This window comes from Cryptomeria japonica, chromosome 4 (genome assembly GCF_030272615.1).
Source record: "Cryptomeria japonica chromosome 4, Sugi_1.0, whole genome shotgun sequence".
Classification (NCBI taxonomy): domain Eukaryota; kingdom Viridiplantae; phylum Streptophyta; class Pinopsida; order Cupressales; family Cupressaceae; genus Cryptomeria; species Cryptomeria japonica.
The window spans coordinates 275,020,997-275,033,503 of record NC_081408.1 but is presented as its reverse complement, the minus strand read 5'-3'; the positions used below and the strand labels follow the sequence as shown (position 1 = coordinate 275,033,503).

General features: G+C 34.0%; 1 protein-coding gene across 1 annotated transcript; it reads left to right on the top strand.

The window, feature by feature from the left end:
- Positions 1–7,729: 7,729 nt before the first annotated feature.
- LOC131074030 (protein trichome birefringence-like 2) lies at positions 7,730–12,306 on the top strand. The gene is made up of 5 exons (XM_058010578.2): positions 7,730–9,529; positions 9,690–9,882; positions 9,994–10,187; positions 11,298–11,456; positions 11,554–12,306. Exons 1-5 carry the CDS (start codon positions 8,484–8,486, stop codon positions 11,894–11,896), a joined length of 1,935 nt encoding a protein of 644 aa, XP_057866561.2. The 5' UTR covers positions 7,730–8,483; the 3' UTR covers positions 11,897–12,306.
- The last annotated feature ends 201 nt before the right edge of the window (positions 12,307–12,507 follow it).

Genomic DNA, 12,507 nt, shown 5'->3' with positions numbered 1-12,507 from the left:
TCCGGTTGACACTATTGAGACAACTAAGAAGGATGCAGTCCCAGTTAAGGATGATGCAAAAAAGATAACAAAAGAGAAGAAGGTTGAGTTTAAGGACTTTCTTTGGAAGCAAGAGACACTGTAGGGGTAGTGAAAGCTAAGCAGATTCATGATGATCTAGAATTTGTCCAAGGTCCCATCAACCTTGCCTATTTATCTCCCATCCAGAAACTGTAATTAGCTTCATTTGCACAAGCCAAGGCAAGTGAAGACCTACTTAAGTCACACATTGAAGATAATGAATTGTGCACTCTTGCATTCGATGTTCTTGAGAAGATAGTACCCTCTTATGTCAAGGATACATATGATACTCCCTCCGGACAACTGAAAAGCTTTGTCAACTCTGTAAGTACTTATTTTGAGTCACTAGAAAGGTCAGTTGAGGTGAAGGTTCATAATGAATTTAATGCTAAAAGGCTCAGGTCATTAAAGAGAATGATTGCAGATGATAGAGTTGTGCTAGATACCCATGTCAAGAGAATGCAAGATGCATTATCCGAAGGAGGTAATATTTACAAATGATGTCTATCATTATCTAAATTCACTGAGGATATTGAGAAGTTGTCCAAGGAGCTTGAAAAGCAATTAGGTGGTATATCTCAATCACTTGATCCTTTGTCAGTCTTTGTGTTCAGTCAAGAAGGCCAAGTAATATCTTTACTTGACAAAATCAAGAGCTTAAGCCATAACAAGGAGAATATTGTTGGCAGAGTTGGTGAACTTCAGAGTCACATCACTCCCAAGTTGGACACAATGCTCAGTACATTGAAGTATCCTCAAGATGTTGTAGCCATAGGTGACCCCTCTGATCTCAAGTTGACAGAGATGCAACCATGCCTCTTTAGTGGCCTTATATCAGTTCTAGAGTGTCTCAAGAATGGTTGGGACAACCATTTGAGCTCTTTGAAAAACATTTTTATAGATATTTTCAAGCTTATGTAAGTTAGTAAGGTTTGTGTGTACATATGCCACTATATATAGAATTTTGTCCAAATTTCTAGCATGCAGATCCCTACCTTTGCCATTGATGTCAAAGGGGGAGTGTAGGGTAGTGAAAAATGTTGCATTCATCTTAGGGGGAGTTTTGGAGTTGTTGAATTTTTGAAGTTTTGTAGTGTACATATGTTGGTACTGATTTCGACACTTAGTCATTTTTTGCTAAGTGTTGCCATCAATGCCAAAGGGGAAGATTGTTGGAAAGAGATGCTGCATATGTCATCCAATGTTATCATTGATGGAAAACAAAGTTAGATATCTCATCCGCAATGATTGATTTTCCTATACCAGAAGTCACTTTGAAGATTTGGTTAAGTCTGGTGAGTTAGAACAGAGCATCTAATAGAATGCATTATTTTGGTTGGCATTTAATTTTTGTTGATTATTTTGTGTTTTGGAGCTAGAGGAAGATAGTTAGATGTCTAGAGTACCTTATTCCAAAATCTTAGCCTCCAGTGATAATTGTCGTGTGAGTTAGAAGATCTGGTGTATAGGTTTTTGGGTTGAATAGTGTGGTATGGCCGATTTGGATAGTTGATCATTGTGTGGAATTGATGGAGTATTTTTGGTGATTTTTTTTGTGATCGAGGATGTTTAGTCGACATTTGGGAAGTGTGTGGATGATTCTTTTTGGTCCACATATGCATTGGAGTTTGGATTGAGTCGACAATGTATGCACATTTCATTATTTATATAGTGTTCTTGAAGCCGACATGTAGAATACCTAATTTCATGTTGCAGATATATGACCGATGGATAATGATCATTTCAGATATTGGTGGGTGTGTGGAAAATGTTTGTGATCGATTGTGCATAGTTTCACGTGTGAAAGAGAAGGATTTGTGCTCCAGAATATTAAAAAACAATGGAACATAGCAGTGTGAGATTAAGTGTTTTGTGCTTAATCGAAACTATACTTTGGCATTTGTAAATGTTGTTTTTCAATTCAAACATTTCAATTATCTTTTGTAAAATATATTGAAAGATAGTGAGTCTTCCTAGGGTTGTAGCCCTTTATATTTTGAATAGTGAGCTCTAGGTAGTGTTCCTGAATGCGTGTGAATTCCCAATGTAATATTTCTATACTTCTGCAGAGTATATTTATATTGTGGGTTCATCCCCATCATGGTTTTTCCCTTAACCAGGTTTCCACATATAAAATCTTGGTGTTATGGCGTTGTTATTGATTGCATTGTTTTTTTGTATCATTCCTTTGTTCATTTGTATTAAGTGGTTGAAACAACAAGTTAATAAAGTTAAAAATTTCAGAACACTGATTCACCCCCGCCCCCCACCTCTTAGTGTTCCTTGATGCCAATAGGACAATGCAAGATATGAACTAGACCAAACACTTGATTTACTTTCTCAAGAATTGAAAACACAAGATAAGGACCTTGAAGCTTGGAAAAAGCTAAAGGACTTCAAAATAGAAGTGCTAGTGGACAACGAAGTAATCCCCACTAGAAATTTGTACATACAACAAAGGGAGACAATCAAGATTCGAAAAGAAACTCTCGAGCAATTGATCAAAGATTTTCAAGATGAAAAAGAGGAATGTATGGAAAATAAGGTTGATATAACTACCAAGGACTTTGAGCTTCCTTGCGAATTTCTCAATGAAAGTCAAAAGTCGCTCACCATAGACTCGATTATCTAGGAGTTCAATGCATTGGTCTAGAAGGAGATCAAGGTAGAGGAGTTCACTCTATAATTAATTGATAAATTGATGGACTTTCAGATGACTTTGGATAACTTGGGAATAATTTCGAAGAAGCATAAAAAGGGGTACATCAACATAGAGAATTCAGTCATGCGGGTTCACACCATTTCCAGCCTTACCTTGGGACCTGATGAATCATAGTTGCATGTTTCCCTCCATACGTTTGAAGAATTTTTTAATAAAAATTATGGTGAAGAAGTGTCTCCAGATACTTAGTAGAATTTTATGGTTTGTAGGACATAGTTTTTAGTTTGTTATTGACATTTTACATGTATTTTTGTATATATGAAATTTCATATAAATAAAGTACAATTCCTAAATCAAATCGAACTATACTTTTGAATAAGTCAAATTTGTTGTAGTATTACTGGTTTTTCTCAAGGCCCCTCTCTATTAAAATGAGAGAACCTCATTGTAAAGGATCATGTATTTTATTTTATGCATCAAAACTCTATTGGTTTGAGGAGCAATTTGAGACTTTGAGCTTTAGTTGTAAATCAAAATTTTTAATCAATATAGAAAACATATTGGCATCCAACCTTTGTTTTGGATTCAGTTTGTGGATGAAGTGAGATTGGTCTTATGTCTTTCTTGTTTCTTCATCTTATATCGATTGAATTGTGCATTTTGGTTAAGGTATCTATTGAAGAGAGTCAAATCTAATATTGTAGACTTTATGCTACACACTTCTGATTGAATATATTGTTATGCAATTGATAATAGTTGAAGACTTTGTGTTATTTTTTGTTATCAAATTAGAGTAGTTAAATTGGATTGTGAGTATAAGACTTTGTGTTGCATGTACATCACAAGATTGTTAATTTGATTAGGTGTTAGAAACAATGAAAGACTTTGAGCTTGTGTTAGTTTCTTGTTTCAAGTTTAGGATTTGCTAGTACACTTTTTAGTTATTCTTACGTTTAATTATTTTGGATATTAGTTATTGTGGCTGAAATTAGTATCAAAATGTGACAAGGAGAAAAAAATATATTCTAAAATAAGAGAATAGAAAGTACATCTATCTTGAAGAAAGAGGGTAAGGTGAATATAACATCCATTGGATAGGTTAGTGAATATAGTGTAGTTAGATACTAGTTGTTGAAATAAAATAAAAGGTAGCCTCCCCTTTGCGAGGAGAGATATAAGATCATCATAACTTTGGCTGAATCTATCATTTTGTAATCAATCGTTTGATTACAAAATATTAATCCAACACATTTTCATTACCATATAGATTTACATTTAGTGAATTTCATCAAAGGATTGGCTAAATATAATGTTAAAATAGGAATCTTGGTTGCCATGGATCATCTCGCTAAATATATCCATTTATGTTCAATAGCCCATCCATATCATGCCCCTAGTATTGCCCAACTCTTTCTTGACAAAAAAATCTACATCGATATGGTTCCCACTTCTATAGTTTGTGACCATGACCCCACATTCACTAGTAACTTTGGTAAGATTTATTCAAGTTGCAAGGAACACACCTAAAAATGAGCTCAACTTATCACCTACTATATAACTATGAAAGATCACAATTAATAAAATGCACTAAGACACACAAAAAGACAACCTTCCAAATCACTCAATAGAGGAAAAGGAAATGCATGTAATGAAAACAAACAACATTACCCCTTGCACAAACCTTATGCATCTCAATTGATTCTTTAATCGCACCTTGAAGAATGGGTGTTTTTTGTTGGTTGCTCTCAGAATATTGCACAAGCACAAATTAAGATTACGATGGCATGAAACTTTGAAGATTGTGATTAGGAAACAAGATTGAATGATAGTTGAAATTTGTTTCAGGGGTAAAATCATCATGTTGAATAGGAAATAAGGACAATCATGAAATCCTTAACTATTAAAGCACTCCTAAACATAAATCAATGGAATAAATATAAATTTGAAAGAATTAAACAATTAAATAATTGAAAACCCCCTCAATTGCATTGTAGCTTCCATTGTTCTTCTCATCTTTGTGGTATGGTGGCTCTTAGATATCGTGCTGATAACCTGCAAGTGGCACAAAGATTTGAAGTTCATGATTGTTGAAAAAGAGGAAATGATCTCACTTTTATAGATTTTTGGGTGAGATGGGGTGATTTTTGGAACTGAAGTGTTGATTGATAGTTGAACTGATTTGATTGACCAATCAACTCATTTTGATTGATCTGTTAAGTGGATTGATTGAAAAGATAACTCAATTGATTGACTAGATGACTCAATTGATTAGCCAATTGATTGGATTGATTGATTAGTTAGGAATTTTGAATTGAAATTCAATTTCATGTTTATTTAGATTTGAATTTGGATTTTTCGAATGATCAAATGCACATGAGATTTATTGAAATGAGATGAAATTCAAATGTGGCGAAATGTGAATTTGGTAATTAGATGAAATTATTTGAAATTTGAATTTGGGGAAATTGGAAGAATAAATAAATTAATTAAATCATTGAAATGAAATTATTTAATCATTACAAATGAAATTAATTAAATAATAAAGATTATTTAATTAAGGAATAAATCATAATTAATTAAATAATTAATATTTGGAAGAGGGTTAAATGATTAATTGATTAAGAAGTGGAAATCAAATAACTAATAATGTGGAAAGATGATGATTGAGTTAGATTTGAAGAACTAGTTAACTTAATTAAATAATTAAATAATTATTTAACTAATAAGACGAACAATTAGTACATGATTGACAAGACATTTTTAGGTGTCTACAAAATTTATAGATTTTCAAAATGGAGATGAGGACGAGGAGTTGAGTTCAAAATGAAAATTATTAGTTGAGAAGATAATGGAGGACAATTATGCGAAGATGTGTAACCTACAATGGCAACACTATAGGAGCTCAACACGTCGGTGTAAGAAAAACAAAAAGCCAATAGTAAAAAAGCATAAACATGGAAATGTTTCTATTTAAAATATTTAATTGTTTCATATGGGATTTGATTTGCTTTTAATGAGTACAACTTTCTATTTTTGTTTTCTTTTAGATGCATCTATTTTTTTAAATAAAAATGTTTTATGTGCCTCTTATAACAATATCTCTAGGTGTAATCTATATAAATTAATTGTAAGATATATATGCAAGTTAGTGTTGAGTGATTAATGAATGTACACACTTAGTTTCTATTTAGAGGCTGAGTTAAATGAAGAAAGAAGAAGAAGATGCTAGAAAGATAAATAATTAAACTCAAGAGGGAATTAACTCATGTTTTGATTAAATAATATAAATATTATTTGATAAAATAGATTAAAAAAAGGGATAATTGAATAATTTTTAAAATGATTTAATTAACATGAGAGGATGAAAATAAAATAATAAAATAATAAAAAATATTTAAATAAGTGTAGATTTGGAGGGAAAATATGAATTTGAAAGGATGGAAAGAGGAAATAGATATTAGCTTAATTAGATAAGAAATTTATTTAATTAATTATAGAAAAATAATTAATGAGACAATAATTAAGAATGTGTAGTCATTTTCAAGTGTCTACACCTGCAAATAGCTATTCAAACATATACCATTATTCAATATCAAAAGACCTAATTACATTACTTTTGTTCCATAGAATGAATCCATTGGGTTAAATGGTTACTCCTTCTTGAATGGTAATAGAACACATATTATCATTCTACCACTAAGATGTACCTTGTGAAGTTGTGTATAGCCAACCTCTCACATCTCTCACATACCTCATAACTCAATAGATTGTCTATAGGGTTACAAACACTACCAATCCTTCCAACAAATCAGATATAAAAAGGCAAAGAAATTCTAACAAACTATATTTCATCAATTGAAATCTATGAGTTACACTTAAGGTATATTCATAGTTCAAATTTACACTCTAACAACATAGGTAAACTTAAAGAAAATACAATTTAAAAAATTAGAATTTAATATAAAGAAGCCCTAAAAATCCAATCCTTAGTGAATCAATTATTGACATCTATCACAACATATTTTCATCATCATATCTCAAATTAAATATTGCATTTAACTTACAACATTTTTAAATTAAATTTTAATTATCAATCTTAACTTATTTTACCCAATTTAATTATTTGCTAACTAATATAATTTCCTCGTACAAATCTTGATTTCATTTTTATTAACATACATAAATATACATAGTTCAAATTTGCACTCGACGAGATTAGGTCTATACCAATATAGGACAACTTAGGGAAAAAATAATTCAAAAAAATAAAAATTTAATATAAACAAGCTCTAAAGTCCAATCCCTTTATGAGTCAATTCTTAACATCTATCACAACATATTTCATCCTCGTGTCTCAAATTAAATATTGCATTTAATTTATTAAATTTTAACATTAAATTTCAATTATCAATCCTAACTTATTTTATTTAATGTAATTGTTTGCTAAACAAGACATAAACTTATTAAGATCATGAGTGTTTTTTTCGTCTCTTAAGTGAACCAACACCTAACCCACCTTACCTTAGTCTTACTTTTATTATCAAGTTGAATTATTTTACTTTATAATTATTTTAACTAAAGATATTTTATGATATCAATGTGGACGCATAATTAATGACATTTATTTAATCAACCTAAAATACAATTTTCTTCCCAAAAGGAAAATACAAAATATTTTGTATTTTGAATATAAGATTCTAAAGAGCAAATGTGACCAATACAATACTTCCAAAGGAAAGGGTGGTTTATCCGGATCCGAGGCTCAAAAAAAATGGTCCTAAGGAGGATACAATAGCAAATCGGTTATAATTGTCTATATGCAGCCAACGGTTCGGAAGGTTTTGAGAAGGAAGAGGGCCCAAACATATAACATACACAACTTATTTAATAGCCCATAATCATCATCCCAACAAATGACAAAAAGTAGTTAAGCAAAGAGAGACAGGTGAAAAATAACTAATCATCATTATTCTATTTGATTGCATATACCAACATTTACATTAGACAAACTATTTTCACAGTTGCCTGTTTTATGAGCTCTCTACCACATGCCTTATCAACCACTATCTTTACTTTGTCTCACAGGAATCCCCACATGACTTATCATCAGTTGCATGTTTTCTGAAGCTTTAAATGGTGGACAAGCACAGAGAGTAAGGCAATGATGAATCCATTTTCCTTGTGTTGTTTTTACTTGAGCTTTCATTTTCAAGCTTGGGAAAGGTGGGGTAAATTATATCTAGGGAGGATTATAGGAGGGTGAATGTATTAATGTTTATGTAGATTTTACAACCATGGCTTTTTAATTTGATCATTGGTTTCATCGAATTCTTTATTTTTGATAAAGACCCATTTGACCACTGTTCATGTTCAGTTAACTTCAATCAGCTGTGGTTCCACCGCCATTTAATTTCACCACATCATCTGCTGTTTCCATGTCCCTGTAATCAATGCCGATTATCTTCAAACTCGGGGGGTTTGATGCATGGTCAATTTGTTTTTGAGTCCGAATCCCTCAATTTACTGCAAACAATCTTCCAGAGAAAACTACAAGATTTGCTCTTTTAAATTAGCCTGCTGGCCCCCGCTTTCTTGTGTGTTTTTTCTTTAACTCATTTCTCTGTTTGAAGCCTCGTTTGAGGCCAATGTGTGAAGTGGGTTCTGAGGATACAGTGGGTACTCAATAAAACTGGTGGAGTTCTTCAATCTGAGGGTGGTGTTTTGTCTCTGGAAGTGGGCGATCTTCTTTTCTGCATTTCTGATGATTCCTATGGAGTTGAAGAAGCTTGGAAATGGGAACGGTGCTGTTGGGCCTGCATTTGAGTGGAAAAAAATGGCTGCTGTTGCCAGGAACAGAAGAGCAACTCTGTTTGCAAGCGGTTTTGCAATCACTCTTTTTGTTTGTACACTTTTTTTGGCCTTGAGCGGTCCGAATAAGCTGGTCACAAATCCAATGGATCAAGGACAGTCTTGGTTTCCTTCCATGCTTCGCAATTCTTCTGGCTCTAGGTCATTTCTTAATTTCTTTTTTTCCAATTCAGATTCTTCTGTCAAAGGCGACAATTCTACTCAAGATCCACAAAATAGTCATCAATCTGTGGTGGATAACAGTAAGGATGGCTTGAAAAACAATGGCACAGACAGTCCCCAAGGATTGCCGCTCTATGGCGGTGTGCCCTCAAATTCTACAGACGCGGATTTGGTACAGGAACATGAACCCATGGTACCTGAAGATGGCTTGAATATCAGGGACGCGGAAACAAATAGTACACACGAAATACCATTCAATGGTTCTGTGCCAATTGCAGATACGCTAAGCATTCCACCAAAAAATAATGAATCTATGGTGGACAGATCGAAGGGAATGCCTGAGCACAAGGATACAAACAGTACAAAAGAACCCACATTGAATGGTTCTGTGCCAATTGATTCCAGACATCCAGATGCGGTCAATGTGACATCTTCCTCTGCTTCTACACAAAGAAAACCATTTGATATGGTTTCTAGTAATAGTACGGTAACACCTGATTTGAGTTCCAACATTACAGAATCTAAGGGTGCCAAGGTCCCTGATGGATTAAACATTACAGATACTAGGGATTTGAAGCCCTCTAATGTGCCATCAGGAACAGCAGAGAAGAAATGTAATATATTTTCTGGAAGGTGGGTTCCTGATGATACAAAGCCTCTGTATCCTGCAGGTTCTTGTCCACACATAGATGAATCCTTCAATTGTTTCCGCAACAGGCGACCTGATCATGAGTTTGAGAAATGGAGATGGCAGCCAAATGACTGTGACATACCAAGGTGAGCCCTTCTGTAAAAGCCCTTTTCCCTATTACTGGGGTTTTCAACTGTAATCTGTACATGAAAATCTTAGATAGGTTTTTGTGTCAAACAGCTATTGTATTTATGGGTTTTTTAGCTTAGATTGAATCCAATATCTTGAGTGTAACTATTTATTCAGATTCAATGCAACGGATATGCTGGAGAGATTGCGAGGTAAAAGGCTTTCTTTCGTGGGGGATTCTTTAAACAGGAACATGTGGGAATCCATGGTTTGTAGCCTGCGGCATGCTGTGGCAAACAAGAGCAGAGTCTATGAAATATCTGGAAGAAAACAATTTCGGGCTGAGGGCTTCTATGCATTTCGGTACGAGGTATTCGTTTCTTCCATAATCAGCCTTTTGGATTTCAGTCCATTTAATCTATAGCTATGTTTTATATAATTTTGTAGCTAGGATTTCTAAAATTCGAACCCTTGTTCACAGGATTACAACTGTTCTGTAGAATTTATAAGAGCTCCCTTTCTGGTTCGAGAATGGGAGGTGGATGAGGGAAATGGGACAAAGAAGGAGACGCTTAGGCTGGATTTGATGGATACCTCTACCTCAAAGTATAGGAAATCAGATATTATTGTATTCAATACAGGCCACTGGTGGACTCATGAAAAAACTTCCAAAGGGTAAGTTTCTAATACCTAGTTCTGTGGAAATAAGAAATTCTTTGTGAGCTCATGACGTTATGGAATAGAGATATGGATTCCACATGAGTTTTGTTCAAAGTTATTTAAAATATGTATATGGCCCTTCTTAAACGGCAAAAAACAGTTCCGTGACCTATAAGTTTTGGCTGGTAGGTTATGGCATTGCTTTATTGCAGTTGCATGTTGGCAAAATGTGAAAGTTGTTTATGATAAGTTTTGCATGCAGAATTTGTCATGCCAATGCTAGCATATTGACATCTGTTAACGGTGATGTTCCTTAATCAGCCAATGCTAGCATATTGACATCTGTTAATGGTGATGTTCCTTAATCAGCCTTAGCAGAGATTCTCTCAATGATGAATGATTATACTCTGGTTATAATTAACAACTGAACTGAATGTTCGGTCTTTGACTCTTTAAGGGTTGGAATCTTAGCATGTGTTTCATCATCAAACATAACAGTAATTTTAGTTTGAATAGTACAAGATATGAGGAACGGCAATCCAGGCCCTAGGATGCTCGGATAGCCCTAGGATGCACCAATGCATAAGTTAGCATAATTTATAGTATATGAGGATAACTTATGCATTGGTGCATCCTAGGGGCTGGATAGCCATTTCTGTGATGCCCTGGTTTATGATATTAATTTCTTCTGCATGAATTATGTAAGAAACTCTGGACTTTTATTTGTGTCCTTAAGCATAAGGATAGGGTGTTCCATTGGTGGCTCTTTATCTGACAACAGCAATCTTACACTCAAAATTATTGAGTTGGACTCTAGTAGTAGCATATTAATTCCCACAAATTTGGAAAATCAATAGTATTGTGTCTGTCTCTGGTTTGAGGAAATCTCTGTGGTTTGTTTAATTTTTTTCAGCAATTTATATCCTGTTTCTATGATATGAGTGAGTCCTTTTTTGGAAGCTGAAATCCATGGGATTCAATAAAAATTATTCTGTATTCTATATTCTGTATTCTGTATTCTGTATTCTGTATTCTGTTTGTCATTTTTAACTCACATTCTGAGTATGGAAATCAATGTGTGCTTAGAAGATTTGTTGCTAACCTTCTGTTTTCCTTGAATGTCAGGAAGGACTACTACCAAGAAGGAGACCATGTCTATCCAGACCTTAAAGTACTGGAAGCGTACAGAAAAGCTCTCAAGACATGGGCCAAATGGGTAGACAAAAAGATCAATCCCAATCGGACACAAGTTTTCTTTCGAGGTTACTCAGCCACTCATTTCAGGTAGGACACTGCAAAACCTTTTAATCATTCTGCATTTGGTATGTTTTAATATTCCTATACAAAAAGAGTGATGTTGAGATGTGCTGTGTCTGTGAAGTGGAGGGCAATGGAATTCAGGAGGGCAGTGCCATAAAGAATCTGAACCAATATACAATGACACTTATCTTACAAAGTACAATCCAAAGATGGAAGTACTAGAATCTGTGATACAGGAAATGAAAGTCCCTGTTATGTACCTGAACATCACAAGAATGACAGACTATAGGAAAGATGCCCATCCTTCTATATATAGGAAACAATTCCCCTCCCAAGAGGAGAGAATTCAAGAAGTAAGGTATCAAGATTGCAGTCACTGGTGTTTGCCTGGGGTCCCTGATACATGGAATGAGCTCTTGTATGCTTCATTGTTGATGGCAGGCAGAGGAGTATGGGCAACATGATGACTAACTACAAAAAATATCAATTTTACACCAAAAATCCTAATAATATGCAAGCATGCTTATTTAATCAGCAAGTAAAACAGAACGAAGTTCAGCCTCTTGTTGGAGTATTTATGGTGGGCACGGTTTGTTTCTCTCGAATTTTTTTCATGGACAAGCATGTCATGGCCAGATGAGGAAGAGGCTCAGTTATTGTTCAATATTAAATGCAGTTGGGGTGCATATGCATAGCCTTTTGTTATTAATATATTCTTTAAGCCTGTTGGCTGGCACCTGAATGCTACATTACAACTTTAGAATGGTTTGTTCCATCAACAGAGGCCCATTATTGGTGAAATAAGATTTTGATATGGGTTTTATATTGTACAGAACTTCCCATAATAGTCTTCAAAAAATCAGCATCTTTTTTATGACAGTGGTGAAGACAGTGGTTTAAAGAATTTAGCCTATGTTTAATACATTGGTTAAAACTTAAAATAGGTGGGTATTTGATATTTTATCTGATTATCACCATGGTTAACATACCAGTACTAATGTTTTTAAATTGAAATCAGACTCAGGAACACAGTGAGGATCAATATGGCTAATTTTTTTATATCATGAGATAATCA